The sequence below is a fragment of the Ochlerotatus camptorhynchus genome, unplaced genomic scaffold, assembly GCF_037179485.1.
Source record: "Ochlerotatus camptorhynchus isolate MF236.1 unplaced genomic scaffold, CSIRO-AGI_Acam_v1.1 ptg000274l, whole genome shotgun sequence".
Taxonomy (NCBI): Eukaryota; Metazoa; Arthropoda; class Insecta; order Diptera; family Culicidae; genus Ochlerotatus; species Ochlerotatus camptorhynchus.
This window is the reverse complement of record NW_027040763.1, coordinates 6,550,350-6,565,540: the sequence shown is the minus strand read 5'-3', so window position 1 is coordinate 6,565,540 and position 15,191 is coordinate 6,550,350. Positions and strand designations below refer to the sequence as shown.

The window sequence follows — 15,191 nt, the reverse complement described above, 5'->3', positions numbered from 1 at the left end:
ACGGAAAACAATTGAGAAAATCAGTCCCTTTTCCCCTCGGCTCACCGAGGATTCATGGCCAAGTACTTCTCCAACATCGACGGAGCAACGTACCGGTCCGTGGAATAGCCACGCCCCTTGACGTACACATTCGGAGTGAGCCAGGATCCCGGTTCCACGGGGATGTAGTTGATCAGAGAATTGGGCTGTGCTTCGTAGTTCATGTACTGTGGCTTTGGAGGTTGGAAAAGGTCCCAAAACGTCGGACTCTGCTCGTAGGACGACTCAAACGGGTGACTCTGATACAATCCCGTTTCCAGCGGATAGTAGGGATCACCGAAGAGGTAGTCGTCCTGCTGATCGAAGGCTGCGATAAACGGTTCCACCGCGTATGAGGTGTAGTAATGACCTTCAACCGCTACTGCTAGTGCTGCTACCGCGAAGATGATCCACACTGATGATGTCTATGAATATCAAATTCATGTAAATCATACACTCAGTTACGCTACACAGTGAGAGAAACCCTTACTTTCATGATGTTACAATTGTTTCTTCTGAACCGAAGCACAAGCACCAAACTTGACGCGGGTGCGACCTGTTGAACTCTGATGGCTTGCAACGGTCAGTGAATACTTTTTATTTGTTCAACCGCAATTTGAGTAGATACGAAGGTCGTAAATCGGCTGGTGTTGGCCAGCCGAAGGTTGGAAACAAACAAGGTGGGCTTCTTTTCGTCCACCGTTGCGGGGCGGATGTTATTCATTGGTTCAACACCGTTGGTTCCGTTTTATGATTTTATGTTTGTTTTATGACAACGGAAATTGGGGCATCTATTTTCGTTCGAGAACGCACTGAAGGATGGTTGAAATCGTCTGAAATGCTGATAATTGAAGCTTAATGGATGGACTTTGCTCATGTTTTGATAAGCTTGAGATAAGGTTTTGTAAGATCGCATTAACAACGTAAAACTTCTTGAAGGTTTTGGTGTTACATAGTTTGGAGTTTCATGCAAAGTGCACTGACCCCACAATTATCGATCAGCAAAAAAAAAAATATTATAGACCAGTCAGACTAGCGTGTTTATCATATGGAAGTTATGCATAATTGTGGGTGATCCATAATTGTGGGGTCAGTGTATGTGATTTTTTTATAATGATAGGACGATCCATTAAGTTCATCACGTCAATTGGCAAGTGGAGGGGTCTGAGAAATTTGTGACAAGCAATGCACAAGGTATAGGAAAACGTGACAAAAGAGGAGAGTAGGTGTTAATTTTTGCAAAATTTTGCGTGATAACGCATGTTCCCTTAGAATTCAAACAACAACAATTGTCTATGTCTTATTGACCATGTTGTCGATTCTTGAATCGTTGAATATTGTTGATGTGTTCAGGACAGATCGTAGCTCTTTGAGCAGTCGAAAAACTCGTGGTGAAGGTGTATTGATAGCCGTCTCTTCTAAATTGTGTTGCTGTATTGATCCAGCTCCGATAAGTAATGCTTTCGAGCCGCTTTGGATCAAAATCAAACTGCAGAACTATGATGTCAGCATTGGAGTGCTTTATCTACCACCTGATTGTATAGACGACCTGTCGCTCATACAGCAGCATACTGACTCCATTGATTCAATCCTTTCCGGCTTGAGGCCTCATGCTTTCCAGTTTGGAGACTATAATCATCCTGAAATGCACTGGGTACCATTAGAAGATGGTGGCCTCACAATAGATTCCCATACATCGAGATTAACGAATGCTAGTTGTGCATTATACAATGCCTTCTGTGAAGAACTCCAGTTCACGGATTCTCGATTTAGTACTCGTAAATGACTCATCGTTATCAAGCTGTTGCGTATCCGAAGCGGCTGTATCGCTCGTATAAATCGATACTTCACATCCTGCTATTGACGTCACCGTTTCTATTTCGGTACCAGTGTCATTTGAACCATCTCTAGACGACTGCCGGTTCGATTTTCGTCGGGAAATTTTTGGATTCTGATCAGGATCTGGACGATATTGTATGTATTTTCAACACGGAGATACGTCAAGTCATCGAAGCTCACGTGCCTCTTCAGCGCCCTCCACTGAAGCCTCCTTGGACGACCAGGAGCCTCCGCCAGTTGAAGCGCCGTAGGCGATCTGCACTTCGAACGTATAGTCGGAGTCGTTCGCAGCACGCCAAACATCGCTTTGTAATGGCCAGTAACAAGTATACACGGTGTAACCGTCTATTGTATGCTCGATACGTTGATTGTACGCAGAGAAATTTACGTCTACATCCCAAACAGTTCTGGTCTTTTGTTCGTACTAAACGCAAGGAAGATGGATTGCCTACGTCCATGCATTTCGGCGACCGATTTGCTAGCACAGCCTCTAGTAAATGTGAGATCTTTGCTGAACACTTCAAGAATGTCTTCTCAAATACGCCTGCTACGCCACCGCAGATAGAGGCTGCTGTTCGTGATACGCCGCTAGACAGCATCGACTTTGGAATTTTCCAGATCAGCGAGGAGCATGTCGAAAATGCATTACGTAAGCTCAAACATTCCGTGTCACCCGGTCCTAATGGGATTCCTTCATCTGTGTTGAAAAACTGCTCGAGTTCTCTGATGACACCATTAGTAAAACTGTTCAATCTCTCGTTCCAACAGCAAAAAATTTCTGCTGGATGGAAAACTTCGTCTCTGTCACCGATTCACAAAAAGGGTGACAAATGTAACGTCGTCAACTACCGTGGAATAACGTCCTTGAGCGCTTGCCCTAAGGTTTTTGAAATAATTGTAAACAACGCTCTCTTTGAAGCCACCAAAACCTACATTTCATGTGCCCAGCATGGATTCTACCCGAAACGATCTGTTACTACTAACCTCACTCAGTTCACCTCACTCAGTTCACCTCACTCTGTGGACGCCGTATACACGGACTTCAAGGCTGCATTCGATCGTGTGAATCATGATATCCTGTTGCAAAAACTTTAGAAGTTGGGGGTATATTTGTGGGCCTTTGTGTTGCACGTGGACAGCGAATATTCTATGCCGACTTTACTATCTATTATACACTATTTATCTAGGAATGATAATGCGTTCAAGTATGTAGCTCATAAGTGGTTAAGTTTCTCTCTCTGTTTATCCTTAAGGAAATATATGATTTCAAACTAAAACGTTACAAATGTTCGTCATTCTTAGTTTGTAAACCACTTCAGATCCGAGTAGAAGAAATGCAATAAATTTACAAAATATCCGAGAAATCCCAGATCTGAGAGGGCATAGTATATAAGGTCTAAAAATACAAATTTACCTTTCCAAGGGCGAGTGGACTCCTAGCTAATAGAATAGGCATGGTATTGAAAGGGATATTTAGAGTATTAAATAATTATAAGTTGCTAATGCAACACGTAGCCGAAAGAGCACTTTGTACCATTGTTTGAAATAGAATTAAGTTTAAAGCTAACTAGTTTAGGTTCTTTCTTCTCTGCATCCGAAAAGACTCTCGATATCTAGAAGTGAACAATTTTTTCCTTGACCGGAGGAAAAAGTAGCTCCTAGCCGTGTTTTGGAAATGCGTTTCAAAAAGCGACAGTCTCTTTAAACCAAGCGAAAAAAAAGTAGCTTTTTGCCAGCGAGCGGATCATTAGGATAAATGAGTCATTACAATAACAGTAGATTCTTTTCTGGATCTTAAAATTGTTCCTGCGTTCGGTCTTCAAAATGTGACTATGTTTTAACGACAGACAAACAGGCATGACACTTGCATGTTGTTTATCGAACACTCATTTAACGGTAAAATTATGTTTTTTTTAGTTGGTAGTACTGCCACCTGTAGCGCGCATATTCCATTTCCTCACGGACGATGAGATCAATTCAAAATTGAGTGGCTTTCACTTAAAATCGCAAAACATGTAGGTTACTCGCCGACTCGCTTTTCCTAAAAAATCTGCTCGAATATGAGGAAAATCGACAACAATTTTACTCACTCTAGGAGTATACCTCTCTAGGGTTTCCTCATTTTTGAAAAGTATTTCCTGAAAAGAGGAAAGTACTACCAACAATCAATACGAAACTAACGATTTTAAATTGGCTCACCACTTTAGTAGCCTATTGGTCCCAAGCAAACGATTAACGTACCCTATTCTAGTCGAAATTCTAGTACTACGCAATGTTTGTTTTGATTCGCTATGAAAGTTTGACAGATAAAATGAGGGGTTATTGGTTTTTCCTATGTTTCGATGGGTGAATCGATTAGCTTGGGACCGAAGAGAGTACCAGAGCTGAGCCAAAAAGTTGAGCTCGTTTCTTCGGGACCTTCTGGTCTTAGAGTTACCTCTATGGTTCTACTCAGTCTATGAGTAACCTTCGTTTCTGCGAATTTGAGAGAACGAAACTCAAATTTGAGTTGGTTTAATCGGCCGTGCATGCGTTTGACTTTACACACTGACACTACCCACATTTGTTGAGCATACTTCCCATGACAGTGAACTCTGTAACAAGTACGCTTTTGCATTTATTTATTTAATTATTTATTTGCGCAGAATTCCTATTTATACAATTTTCCACATTTAATTATATTGCATTAACTTTCGTTTTTCAAATAAATCCATAAATTTGTTCACCGCCAAGGAACGAACATCCACTTACGTAGAGTTACACTTGTCATACAAAAAAAAGTAATGAGTTCCCTACGTTCAGATTGAAGCGCAAATTCAAATATTATAAAGCCTGTCGAGCTTGCCGACGCTACGAAGTTACAGCGTCGTAAGGTGGACATCGACCCGTCAGATTTCCATTGAAAATGCAATGACCTTTTCCCGTTCGGCTTTGCGCACTCCTACCGAATTTCGGGGAGAGAGATGACTGGACTCTGAATAGTCCGTTGGAAGATATGCTGTAAGGCACTAATAATCGGGTGCACAATTGCGAGAGTTTGGTGGTCGTGAAATTGGGTGTCGTCCAAGTTCGCGACTTCCCGGGCAAAGGTCACAATCTAGCGGCTATCTGGGGAATTCCTCAGCTTTGATCGTCCACTTCGAATCGATCTGTGGAAGAGGCAAGAGTGGTCGGTGTTTTGTCTCGTGTCGTGGTGTGATTAAAAAGTGTTAGCTTAGTGTAAAACCCTAGCAAGCTAGTTAGTAGGCGGCAAAGTGTGTGTCTCGAAGAAAGTACAAGGTTCGTGGCAGCGGAGGCCATTTGCCGTCACACCACCCTATTGTCAGAGACCGCTTTTGACCCCACCTATCGGTTTCGGAGGATTCCCGGAGCACACGTGGCCGGAAGAGGGTCGCTATCGCCAATTTGCGCGCCCTGGACAGGCAGGCCAATACTCGTCCCATCTGTAGTCATCGAACAACAGAACAGCATACGTTGCACGTGTTCCAGTGTTCGGACGATCGAACGCATGTGCCGCGTTCAAGCGTAAGCCCGCGTTTCCGGTGAGTGAGACATTTCCAGCATAAGTCGATCGCATCCGCGATAGTCTCTGGGCCGAAGTAGTGCAATACGCAGCTTCGGTACCGCCGCCGTCTCCTCACCCATAGCACCGATGTAATTCCTAGGTTTTCGAGTGAATACATGCATGTATATTTTTCGTTGTGAAAGTCCATGCGCATGAGACAAACGAAAGCTTCGCGAAACATAACCGTCTCATAGAATGGGTTACCCGAAGCCATCCGTCGGCCCATAAATTGTGTAATTGAATGGGTTAAACGTGAAGCCGAGAAACACCAGGAGAGCAGGAATCGTACGGAGGAAACTCGTACCGAACACACGTATGGGAGAAGAATGAATAGTGCACACGCTAGGGAGTAGGATAGATGGTATGATAGAGGGAAAGGAAAGAACAAAGACCTAGGCAAACAGACATGTAGGGAGCAGGTGAAATGCAATACAAATACAATTGTAATTCATTATTATTATCGGGTTAAAAGGTGCGTTGCGAGTTCTGAGGATGAAAAGAGAACATTATGCAGCAGTATCAGTTTGGTTCATCGTTGTCTCCGTATAAGGAGCAAATTAATAACATTATTCAGAGTTTAAGAGGCGCCGTTGGTACGACGAAACAAGGTAAGGTTAAGCAAACTTCGTTGCCCGATGTTCCACGAAATGATCAGTGAGAATTTCCAGCAGATCCCTCCAAAGGGGCAACTCCAAAGGCACCATGGGTGGATGTACCAGGGACAAACAACGAGTGCATGACAGGATCGCGGAACCATGAAGATACCATTGAAATACCTCGAACGGAAAGCTTGACGGGCTGGCGGGTTACAACTCAACAGATGGCGGTAGTTTTTAACAACGATGTTTTATAGTGAAAAATATTCAATGCGTTATGTCTGTTTGTCTGTGTCATCAAAAAATCGTCAAAAATTCGATCAGAACTCACAGGATTTTATTGATATAGGAAAAACGGCTCTAATGTTGGCCTATGGATCTAAAGTTTTGGCCTTTCGATAAAAATATCCTGTCCTTAATTTTTTCTTAGAACAGTGCGCTTCTGAACTATTAGAAACGATGTAAATTTAACAGGCCGGCGCCGGTCGGTGCGATTTTTCTGGGGCATAAAAATCTCTGGTCTCGTTTTCCTTCGGAAGGGAAGTAAATCCGTTGATCCCGGCCCATGTGTGTTGAATGGGTGCGATATTAGACTGATGCAAAATTTGAAATGTTCGCTCCACAGTGCTCAAACGGTTCCAAATAGAGTTCTGATTAGCTTCCCAAAATTTAAACTCCTTTGGTAATAAACTGACTTGGCATAAACCATTTGAAATTCATATGGAAATTAGTATGGGAAACCCAAACTATTTGTTCACTGTCTTCTAGTATTTTTCCATATTGTACTGGTAACAAGTTCTACCGCTATTCATATGGGAAATTTTTTCAGCTACAACTTTGCACACAACCTTTTTTCAACCCAGCGTCAAACTAAATAATTATGAATTTATTAAGAGATTGATATTCTCATAGCATGATTAAGCAACTGTATAGTGGGCAACACTGTATTCTTGTTGTTAAAGGCCAGCTGTTGGAGTATTTGAATAGCAACTCTTTGTTGATACCAGAACAATCGGAATATCGGGAAGGTCATTCTTGTGAAACTGCATTGAATTTGGTGTTAGCAAAGTGGAAAGACAACTTGGAGCGTAAAGATACGATTGTTGCTGTTTTTTTTGGATCTGAAACGCGCTTTTGAAACAATTTCTAGGCCCTTACTGTTAAGCACAATCAAGCGCTTTGGAATTACGAGTACTGCATATAAATGGTTTGAAAGCTATTTGTCTGACAGAACTCAACGGACTGTTTTTAATGATTTTGTTTCCAGTCCCGTGGGGAACAACCGTGGAGTGCCCCAGGGAAGTGTATTAGGGCCCCTTTAATTTATTATGTATATTAATGACATGTGACGTGTTTAACGATTTTACGACGTTAATCTTTTTGCAGATGATACTGTGTTATTCATTGCAGCTAAGGATTTAGATGATGCCGTCTTAAACTTGGATGAAGATTTCCGTTCTTTAATTAGATGGTTGAAGTATAAGCAGTTGAAATTGAATACAAGTAAAACTAAATTTATGGTAATTTCGCGGAAAAGAGTAAATGAGAACGTCTCTGTTGAAATTGATGATGAGACTATTGATCGCGATCGGGAGATTAAATATCTTGGCGTGATTATTGATGACACACTTAAGTTCAACTTTCACATTGAGAATGTCATCAAGAAAATTGCCAAGAAGTATGGAATTCTATATCGATTGAAAAACGATTTAACTATTGCCAGTACAATACAGCTATACAAATCAATCATCTCTCCTCATCTAGACTTTTGCCGATCCATTTTATTTCTGTCCAATGCAACACAAATATCGAGATTACAGCGCTTGCAGAATAAAATAATGCGTTTGATTTTGAGATGTAATAGATTCACTTCCTCAACTTTGATGCTAGACGCCTTACAATGGTTGTCGGTGAAGCAAAGAATTGTATATTTAACTATGGTGTTCATTTTTAAAGTAGTTAACGGTTTGCTGCCTCGGTATTTGTGTGATCGAATTGAAAGAGGAAGTGACTATCATAGATATAATACTAGAAACGCGGATGAAATAAGAACACCACATTTCTGGGGGTTCGTGAGCATTCATGACATTGCTGAAAATTATGATAGCATCAGATTGCGGGGTTACTAGTGTAATAGGATGCTTTGTTGATTGTTCATTAACTCTTGATTGCTTGTAATACTTATGAATATTTAAGGTGGGCAAAAAGGCGAACTAAGAGGTGGACGCCTGAGCTTTTCCACATTTATATCGCTGTGAAGCAACTGTAAACTCTAGAGGGAATTTATATCTGTAACTGAAACCAGTTTGATTTTGTGTGCAAACCTGGTTAAATTGTTATATTTAATTATCTTGAAGATAAATCGTCCAGCTCAAACCTTTGTAGGGGTAAGAGGTGGGACCATCATCAGCATTCTGCAGTGTGACATAGTAGCCATGATTGACCTATTCAATGCCCCAGAAACACCAATGTTGCCTGCTGCACAGTTGATTGAGCATAATCATTATCTTGATTTCCGGTCTCTACACGTCACTCCGATTCCAAAAATACCCATATTGTGGGGTATTTGGCAGAATTTCCAAGTTTTTTCTGCAACCGGAAGTCGCCATATTGGATTTCAAAATGGCGTCAGTCATCGATTTCCAGTCCCTTCACGTTACTCCGATTCCAAAAATACCCATATTGTGGAGTATATGACAAAATTTCCAAGTTTTTATGTAAACGGAAGTCGCCATCTTGGATTTAAAAATGGCGTCAGTCATCGATTTCCGGTCCCTTCATTTCACTCCGATTCCAAAAATACCCATTTTGTGGGGTATTTGGCAGAATTTCCCAGTTTCCCAAAATCACATAAAAAAACTCGTTTTTTGGAATTTACTTCGTAAAAAGAGAGACGTAAATTGAATACTGCGTAAAAAAAGACTTCGTAAACGGAGGTTTCAGTGTATAAGAAATCATGGTATCGTGACAACGGAAAACTGCCGAGATCTCAAGGATAGAAAATTATTAAAGATTCTAGACATTGAAACATTTTTAAAGTTCTAGAACTATAAAAATGTCCATGATTTTAAACTTGAACCATTCTCAATATTTTGAGACAAAGGATTTCATTTCAAACATATCGGATGTAGGATTAAGATAGATTTTGAAGATTAATTAAGTTTGGAATTGCAGATCCTGGGTTTAGAAACAATTGCAAAATTCGAATTTATTTTCTAAGATCTCGAATTCTTATGGATTAAGACCGATTTTAAAGATTTGAATAGTGGTTCCTGGATTTAGAAAGATCTTAGAAGATTTATTAGGATTCTGAGCATTAGTCACAGCCATTTACTTTCAAAAGAATGTTTGAGGATTCTAAGGCTTAGATAAATATTGAAAGTCCCAGAACTAAGATTAATAAAATAAAACAATTTAAGAAACCCAAATTAAAAAAAAAATATTGTTGATCTCGGACTAAGAAACATGATGAAGATCCTAGACATGGAATTTATTTTCCAGTGGTGAAGTGGTAAGCGTGATTACCTTTCATCCCAGCAGGCCTGGATTCAATCCCAGTCTGCGCCGCCGGCATATTCTGAGGCATAACATCTCTGATCACGCCTTCCTTCGGTCCTCGGTTCATTAGTTGATGGGTCGATAGGGTGGGTCCAGATGTGGGAGCTGCCTCCCTGGCGTCGGTAGCGTTGGTGCTCAGCACGGAAAACAAGATCGACGAAAAACTAATCAAGAAAAAAAAATTAAAGATTGTTGTGAAGAAAACTAAAAATTTTGGTCTTAACAAAAATTTTAGAGTCTGGGACTTAGTTCAACATTGAAGACTTAAGAATTAAAAATAAATTCATAGAAAAGTTTTGATAATCCTAAACTTTAAAAAAGCTGCATATATTTGAGTTTGAAATATGATCAAGAACCTGTACATAGGATTTATTTTCTGAGATTACAGGACTTCAATAATTTAAAATTTTCAAGCTCTGGAACTCCAACATATTTACGATATGGCAGACTTGGACAAATTTTAAAGATCATGGACTGATCAAAACTTTTAAATATTCTGCAGAATCTTTAAGATCTTCAACAAAAAAAAAATGCAAATTCCAAGAACTAGAAAATTATCACAATAAATTAGATCTAAAATATCTTACAGATACATTCAAATTCCCGAATTTTCTCGGATATCGTAGTTCAATGGCTCCCTGTTCCAAAATTGAATTTGAATTGTATGTTGAATTGAAATTTCATGTTGGGATAGCAGCTTCTACCGACAGGTTCAGTAATATTATTCTTTTCATATTTACCTTACCAATCAGGCTAAGGCCCGGATGTCCTCTGCTGTCTGAAGAAGTCGTTTCCACTCTACTCGATCCATGGCCACACGTCACCAGCCTCGTAGGTTGCGAAGGGTCCGCATGCCCCTTCTACTTGGTCGATCCACCTTGCCTGCTGCGCACCTCTTTTTCTTGCTCATGTTGGGTTGCTTTTGAGAACCATTTTCTCTGGGTAATCGTCCGGCATTCTTACAACGTGCCCAGCCCACCATAGTCACCAAATTTTTGCAGTTAGTTCCCCCAGTAGCTGGTGCAACTCGCGGTTCATTCGCTTCCTCCACGTTCCGTCATCCATCTGCACTCCACCGTAGATGGTACGCAACACTTTCCGTTCGAAAACACCAAGGGTTAGTTGGCCCTCCACGAGCAAATTCCAGGTCTCGTCTCGTGGCCGTTGAGAACAGCCAGTTTAATCAGCGTCTTATAGATAGTCAACTTCGTGCAACGGTGAATTTCATTCGACCAGAGCGTCCTCCGGAGTCCATGGTTTGCACTTTTCCCTGCATAATTCGCCTTTGAACTTTTCTGCCAGTATCATTTTCGGCGGTCACCAGTGAGCCCAAATACACGAACTCGTCGACCGCTTCCTCTCATGTATTTCGTCTTCGATGCGTTGATGGCAAGTCCAATCCGCCTAGCTACGCCTTCAGTCTGATGTACGCTTCCGACATAGTCTCAAAGCTCCGTGCCATGATGTCGATGTCATCGGCAAAGCCAAGAAGCTAGATGGACTTCTTGAAGATCGTGCCACTAGTGTCTTATCCAGCTCTTCTTATCACACCTTCTAACGTTTATTCATACTTCAAGGTTAAAGTATGAAAAAATATGAAAATTGTGTAGGTTGCAAAATTATACCCCCCCTTCCTTAGTTTGTTCCTCTGTTTCCACTGGTATTCAGGTTGCGATCAATTTGCGGTTCAAGAAGATTCCTCTCAAATTTTTCTTCACGATTGACAGGATCCTGAATTTGCAAGCTGACTGACATTTTGGGATCAGCATGATCAGTAAACTGATGCAAAATTTGAAATTTTCGTTCCACAGAGCTCGAACGGTTCCAAATTGGGTCCTGATTGGCCGTCCAAAATTTGAACTCAGAAACTAACTTGGCAAAAACCATTTGATGTTTGTATGGAAATGACTTGTTAACGGAAAACCAATTTTTTGTTAAAATCTATTTTAAAATTCACCATACGGCTCTGCTTTAAAAATTATAGCTATGCTAAAAAGATTTTCTCAGCTACAATTTGTTGAAGATTACTTTTCGGTAAAATGTAAGGAACAAAAGTTATTATTGATTGAAGTCAATAATGCCTTATGCTTATGCTTGATCAACTCGACAGTGAGCGAGCATGCATAAGGGCGTAAACGCGATGATCGATTCTCTTCTTTTGTCAATAACTCGCTAGAATTTACATTTCTCGGTGCGTTTGCTGTTGCTTTTGATAGTCAATACAACCTGTTACAACTCTGCATTGAACACATTCTAGAAAATTGTTTCGCTTAGCTGTAGCAATGCAAAGATAAAATCCAAAAAGAGAATCGATCATCGCGTATACGCCCTTATGCATGCTCACTGTCGAACTGTTCAACAGGCAACATTGGTGTTTCTGGTGCGTATAATAGAGCACAACAATCATGACTAAGTAGCTATGTCACACTGCAGAATACAGTGTTGCCCATACAACAGTTGCTTGATCATGCCATAAGATTAATAATCTCTGAAACAATGAATGACTTTATGTTTGACTGAAAATCGATCTTTTGTAAAGTTGTAGATGAAAAAATGTCTAATATGAATAGCTAAAAGGGCTACTTTGAAGACAATGAACAAAAGTTTGGTTTTCCCATAGTAATTTCCATCTAAACATCAAATGGTTTGTGCCAAATCAGTGTCTCACTAAATGAGTTCAAATTTTGCGAGGATTATCAGAACCCAATTTGGATCCGTTTGAGCACTGTGGATAGAAAATTTCAAATTTTACGCCAGCTTGCTCGCATTATGTCAACCTTTAATTCATGCTGATGGTGATTTTTGTCAGCAGAAACATTATCAGCGCTAGTGAATGAATTGGTCAACAAACGGCTGATTCTCCTGAAAGCAATGCCACACAGCACAGGTCGAGGAAAAAGGCAAAATTGCTGGAGCATTTTCTCTTAATCTTCTGCAACTTCCAAACTGATCCTGTTAAAATCGAAGGCATTTAAAATACTAACCTAATTTTCTATAACAGTATATGTAACTTTGTATGACTGGTTTAAGTTGTAAAGCAGTTTACCCGACATAATTCTATGAATTTGTGTTACTTGAGTAAAACAGTAACTGCATTGATTCGTAATTTAACTGCCGTAATAATAGTATTGACGTGTTTTGCATGTTGGACGTTTAGATATTGATTTAGATATTCTGAGAAGAGTTTCAAAAATATTTAGCGGAATTATATGGAGAATACAAAAGGAATTTTGAAAAAAAAAAATACTAATCTAACTATGATGTTATTTTGAAAGTAAATCAATGGAAATATGAATCTGGGAGCTTAAAGTTAATCACTAGAAAAAGCCCAAGTAAAATTCTATGGTAGCAAAGGAGCATTCCTAGGTAATTTTGAGGAGGATCCCAAGCAACCTGTGCAAGATTACTTAATGAATGCTGATGAAAGTTCCTACGGAATTTACAGCTGACTTCTGAGGAGGCAAGGCAATTTTAAGAATAATTTCATCGATTTTCTCAGGTTTTCTAAGAAAATTTTCAGGAATATTCCTAGCAAGTTCTGGCAAGGATAACTGATGAATGGGAGAGAATTATTGAGTGATCTCCAAGAGTTTGCCGAAGGTAATTTCTTAATCACTGTAGCATGTTATATATGAATCCTTCGATTAGTCTTGGGAATTTTGGCCATACTTGTGAGATGATTCGAGGGTTAAGAGCAAACTCTACTGATAACCTGTGAAGATCACGGTGGCTCTGGTAGATCAACAATAATGTGAAAAAATCAGTATTGCTTAAACACCCATCAAACCTAATCTTAGGTGCTCCTCTTTCTTTTGAATTTACTTGCAAAATGTGATATCAGGGGTCACTTTTCCATACATTTTGGGGCTTGAAAAATATGTTTAGAAAGTGATTTACACTTCACTTTTCAGCATTCGTCCACTCGATTTCAATGAAGAAACAATTTCCTGGCTGTCATCTTTTCTAATCAGCTCATAAGCTCGGTGTCACGTGTTCACTTTGTCAGGCCCATAGCTTGCAAATAGTGGTAGGTTACAACCGAGATTAATATCGCTTTTTGTGGCAGGAATGTTTCTCAGGAACTAACGGTCAAACCATAAACAACTTATTCTAGCGCGCACTTAAAACAAATCCCATTCATCGTCGTCGTGTTCAGAACTTGCCATTTATTATTGAGAGTACTTGTGGAAAAAATAGAGACATAAAATGTACAAAAGACATCCGAATCAGCTCGAAGTCTCCGATCCATATCGGTGGAACAAGTCTTCTTGTCGAAATCGGTTGAAGCAATCCATGAGAGAAGCCATAGTTGGGAGTATTTGAGTAGCACTGCGGTTTAAGTTGAAAATGCTGAATGGATTATTCGGACCCTGGAGCCGCTGCCAGGTTCAACTGCTGCTGCGACACGGAATGTCCTGGCAGTGGAGCGACGTGAACGGATCCTCGGGTTGCCGACACGGAGGTAGCGGCCGGGACAGGGCCAGCGACAATCACAGCTGGCGAAAGTGGTGCTGGAACGACGAGCACCGTTGGAACTCCATTGGCATCAACCGTAATGGCTGAGCCTGGTGCTGGCAGTAAAAATGCTGGGGGTGGATTCGACTGAATAACGGTGGCACCGGGAATGGCTAGTCCTGCTGGAGCAGGGATGGCCACAGGTCGTGGCCAGTACCACGAAATCACGGATCCTTCCGCGGCCAGCGAGAGGGCAGCGATGACTAGGGCTACGGAGCACTATAGGAAATGTTTTTGTTTTGTTATCCTGGAGTACCTAATAATCCACTGTGAAGTCCTTGAGAATGCTCACCTTCATCTTTGGCAGTTGCTGAGTTATTGCAAAACCGTGACTTTGAACGCGGAAGCTGAAAGAACTGTGACATCGAATCGAGCAGATCTATTCGTTTTTATAGCCGGCTGGATGAGGTTCTAGGTGTGCGGAGATGATTTCCATTGAAGAAAGGAGATCTACTCGGGAGACGACCCGAGGCCGGTCTGGCGTGGGTACGGTCCGGTCGAATAAATTACGCGATGCAACATCTAACGCTGGCTCAAGTGCGGGGAAAATTTCATCAGCAACCAAACCTTGAGGTCTCTTCTGATCTAGGTCTTTCATATGTGCGGGGAGTGATCGTTGAGACGAGGGTGAATTGCTAATGGGGGTCGGAATTTTTGCATTAAATTACTGGATAACCCGCACGGGATCAATTCATCAAACCGGGCGACATGACAGCCGTGATGCATTAATGAGGTAATTGATACATCTATTTAATCGGGATTGCATCTGTGAAGCGATGCTGTCCATAGAATGATGCGATTGGCATGGTATTTGTGCTCATCCATATCGATCGAGATGGGTTTGGTCTGCAACAGGAATGATTGCAAGGATGAATGAATCCATAGTTGTGAGTGCAATATTTGCAACTTTTGATCTCGTTTCCGAGGACGCAATTTACGTCAAGCATGTCGTTATTCAAATTCGCATTGAATATAAATTGGAGCTGTTAACAAACGTAATAGATACCAGCACTTGCTGATCAGCTGATCAGCTGACTTGGTATGTGGAATGGATGACGTCAATGCAATGTGGCTACATTCTCGGTAAAAGAGTTGTATCG

At 40.8% G+C, this 15,191-nt stretch overlaps 2 protein-coding genes across 2 annotated transcripts; both read right to left on the bottom strand.

The window, feature by feature from the left end:
- Positions 1 to 36: 36 nt before the first annotated feature.
- LOC135705764 (uncharacterized) lies at positions 37 to 617 on the bottom strand. The gene is made up of 2 exons (XM_065227618.1): positions 509 to 617; positions 37 to 443 (listed from the first exon to the last, which is right to left on the bottom strand). Exons 1-2 carry the CDS (start codon positions 512 to 514, stop codon positions 42 to 44), a joined length of 408 nt encoding a protein of 135 aa, XP_065083690.1. The 5' UTR covers positions 515 to 617; the 3' UTR covers positions 37 to 41.
- Positions 618 to 13,651: 13,034 nt separating this feature from the next.
- LOC135705867 (adult cuticle protein 1-like) lies at positions 13,652 to 14,438 on the bottom strand. Its single transcript, XM_065227720.1, has 2 exons — positions 14,384 to 14,438; positions 13,652 to 14,310 (listed from the first exon to the last, which is right to left on the bottom strand). The coding sequence occupies exons 1-2, from the start codon at positions 14,387 to 14,389 to the stop codon at positions 13,936 to 13,938; spliced, it is 381 nt and encodes a 126-aa protein (XP_065083792.1). The 5' UTR covers positions 14,390 to 14,438; the 3' UTR covers positions 13,652 to 13,935.
- Positions 14,439 to 15,191: the final 753 nt, after the last annotated feature.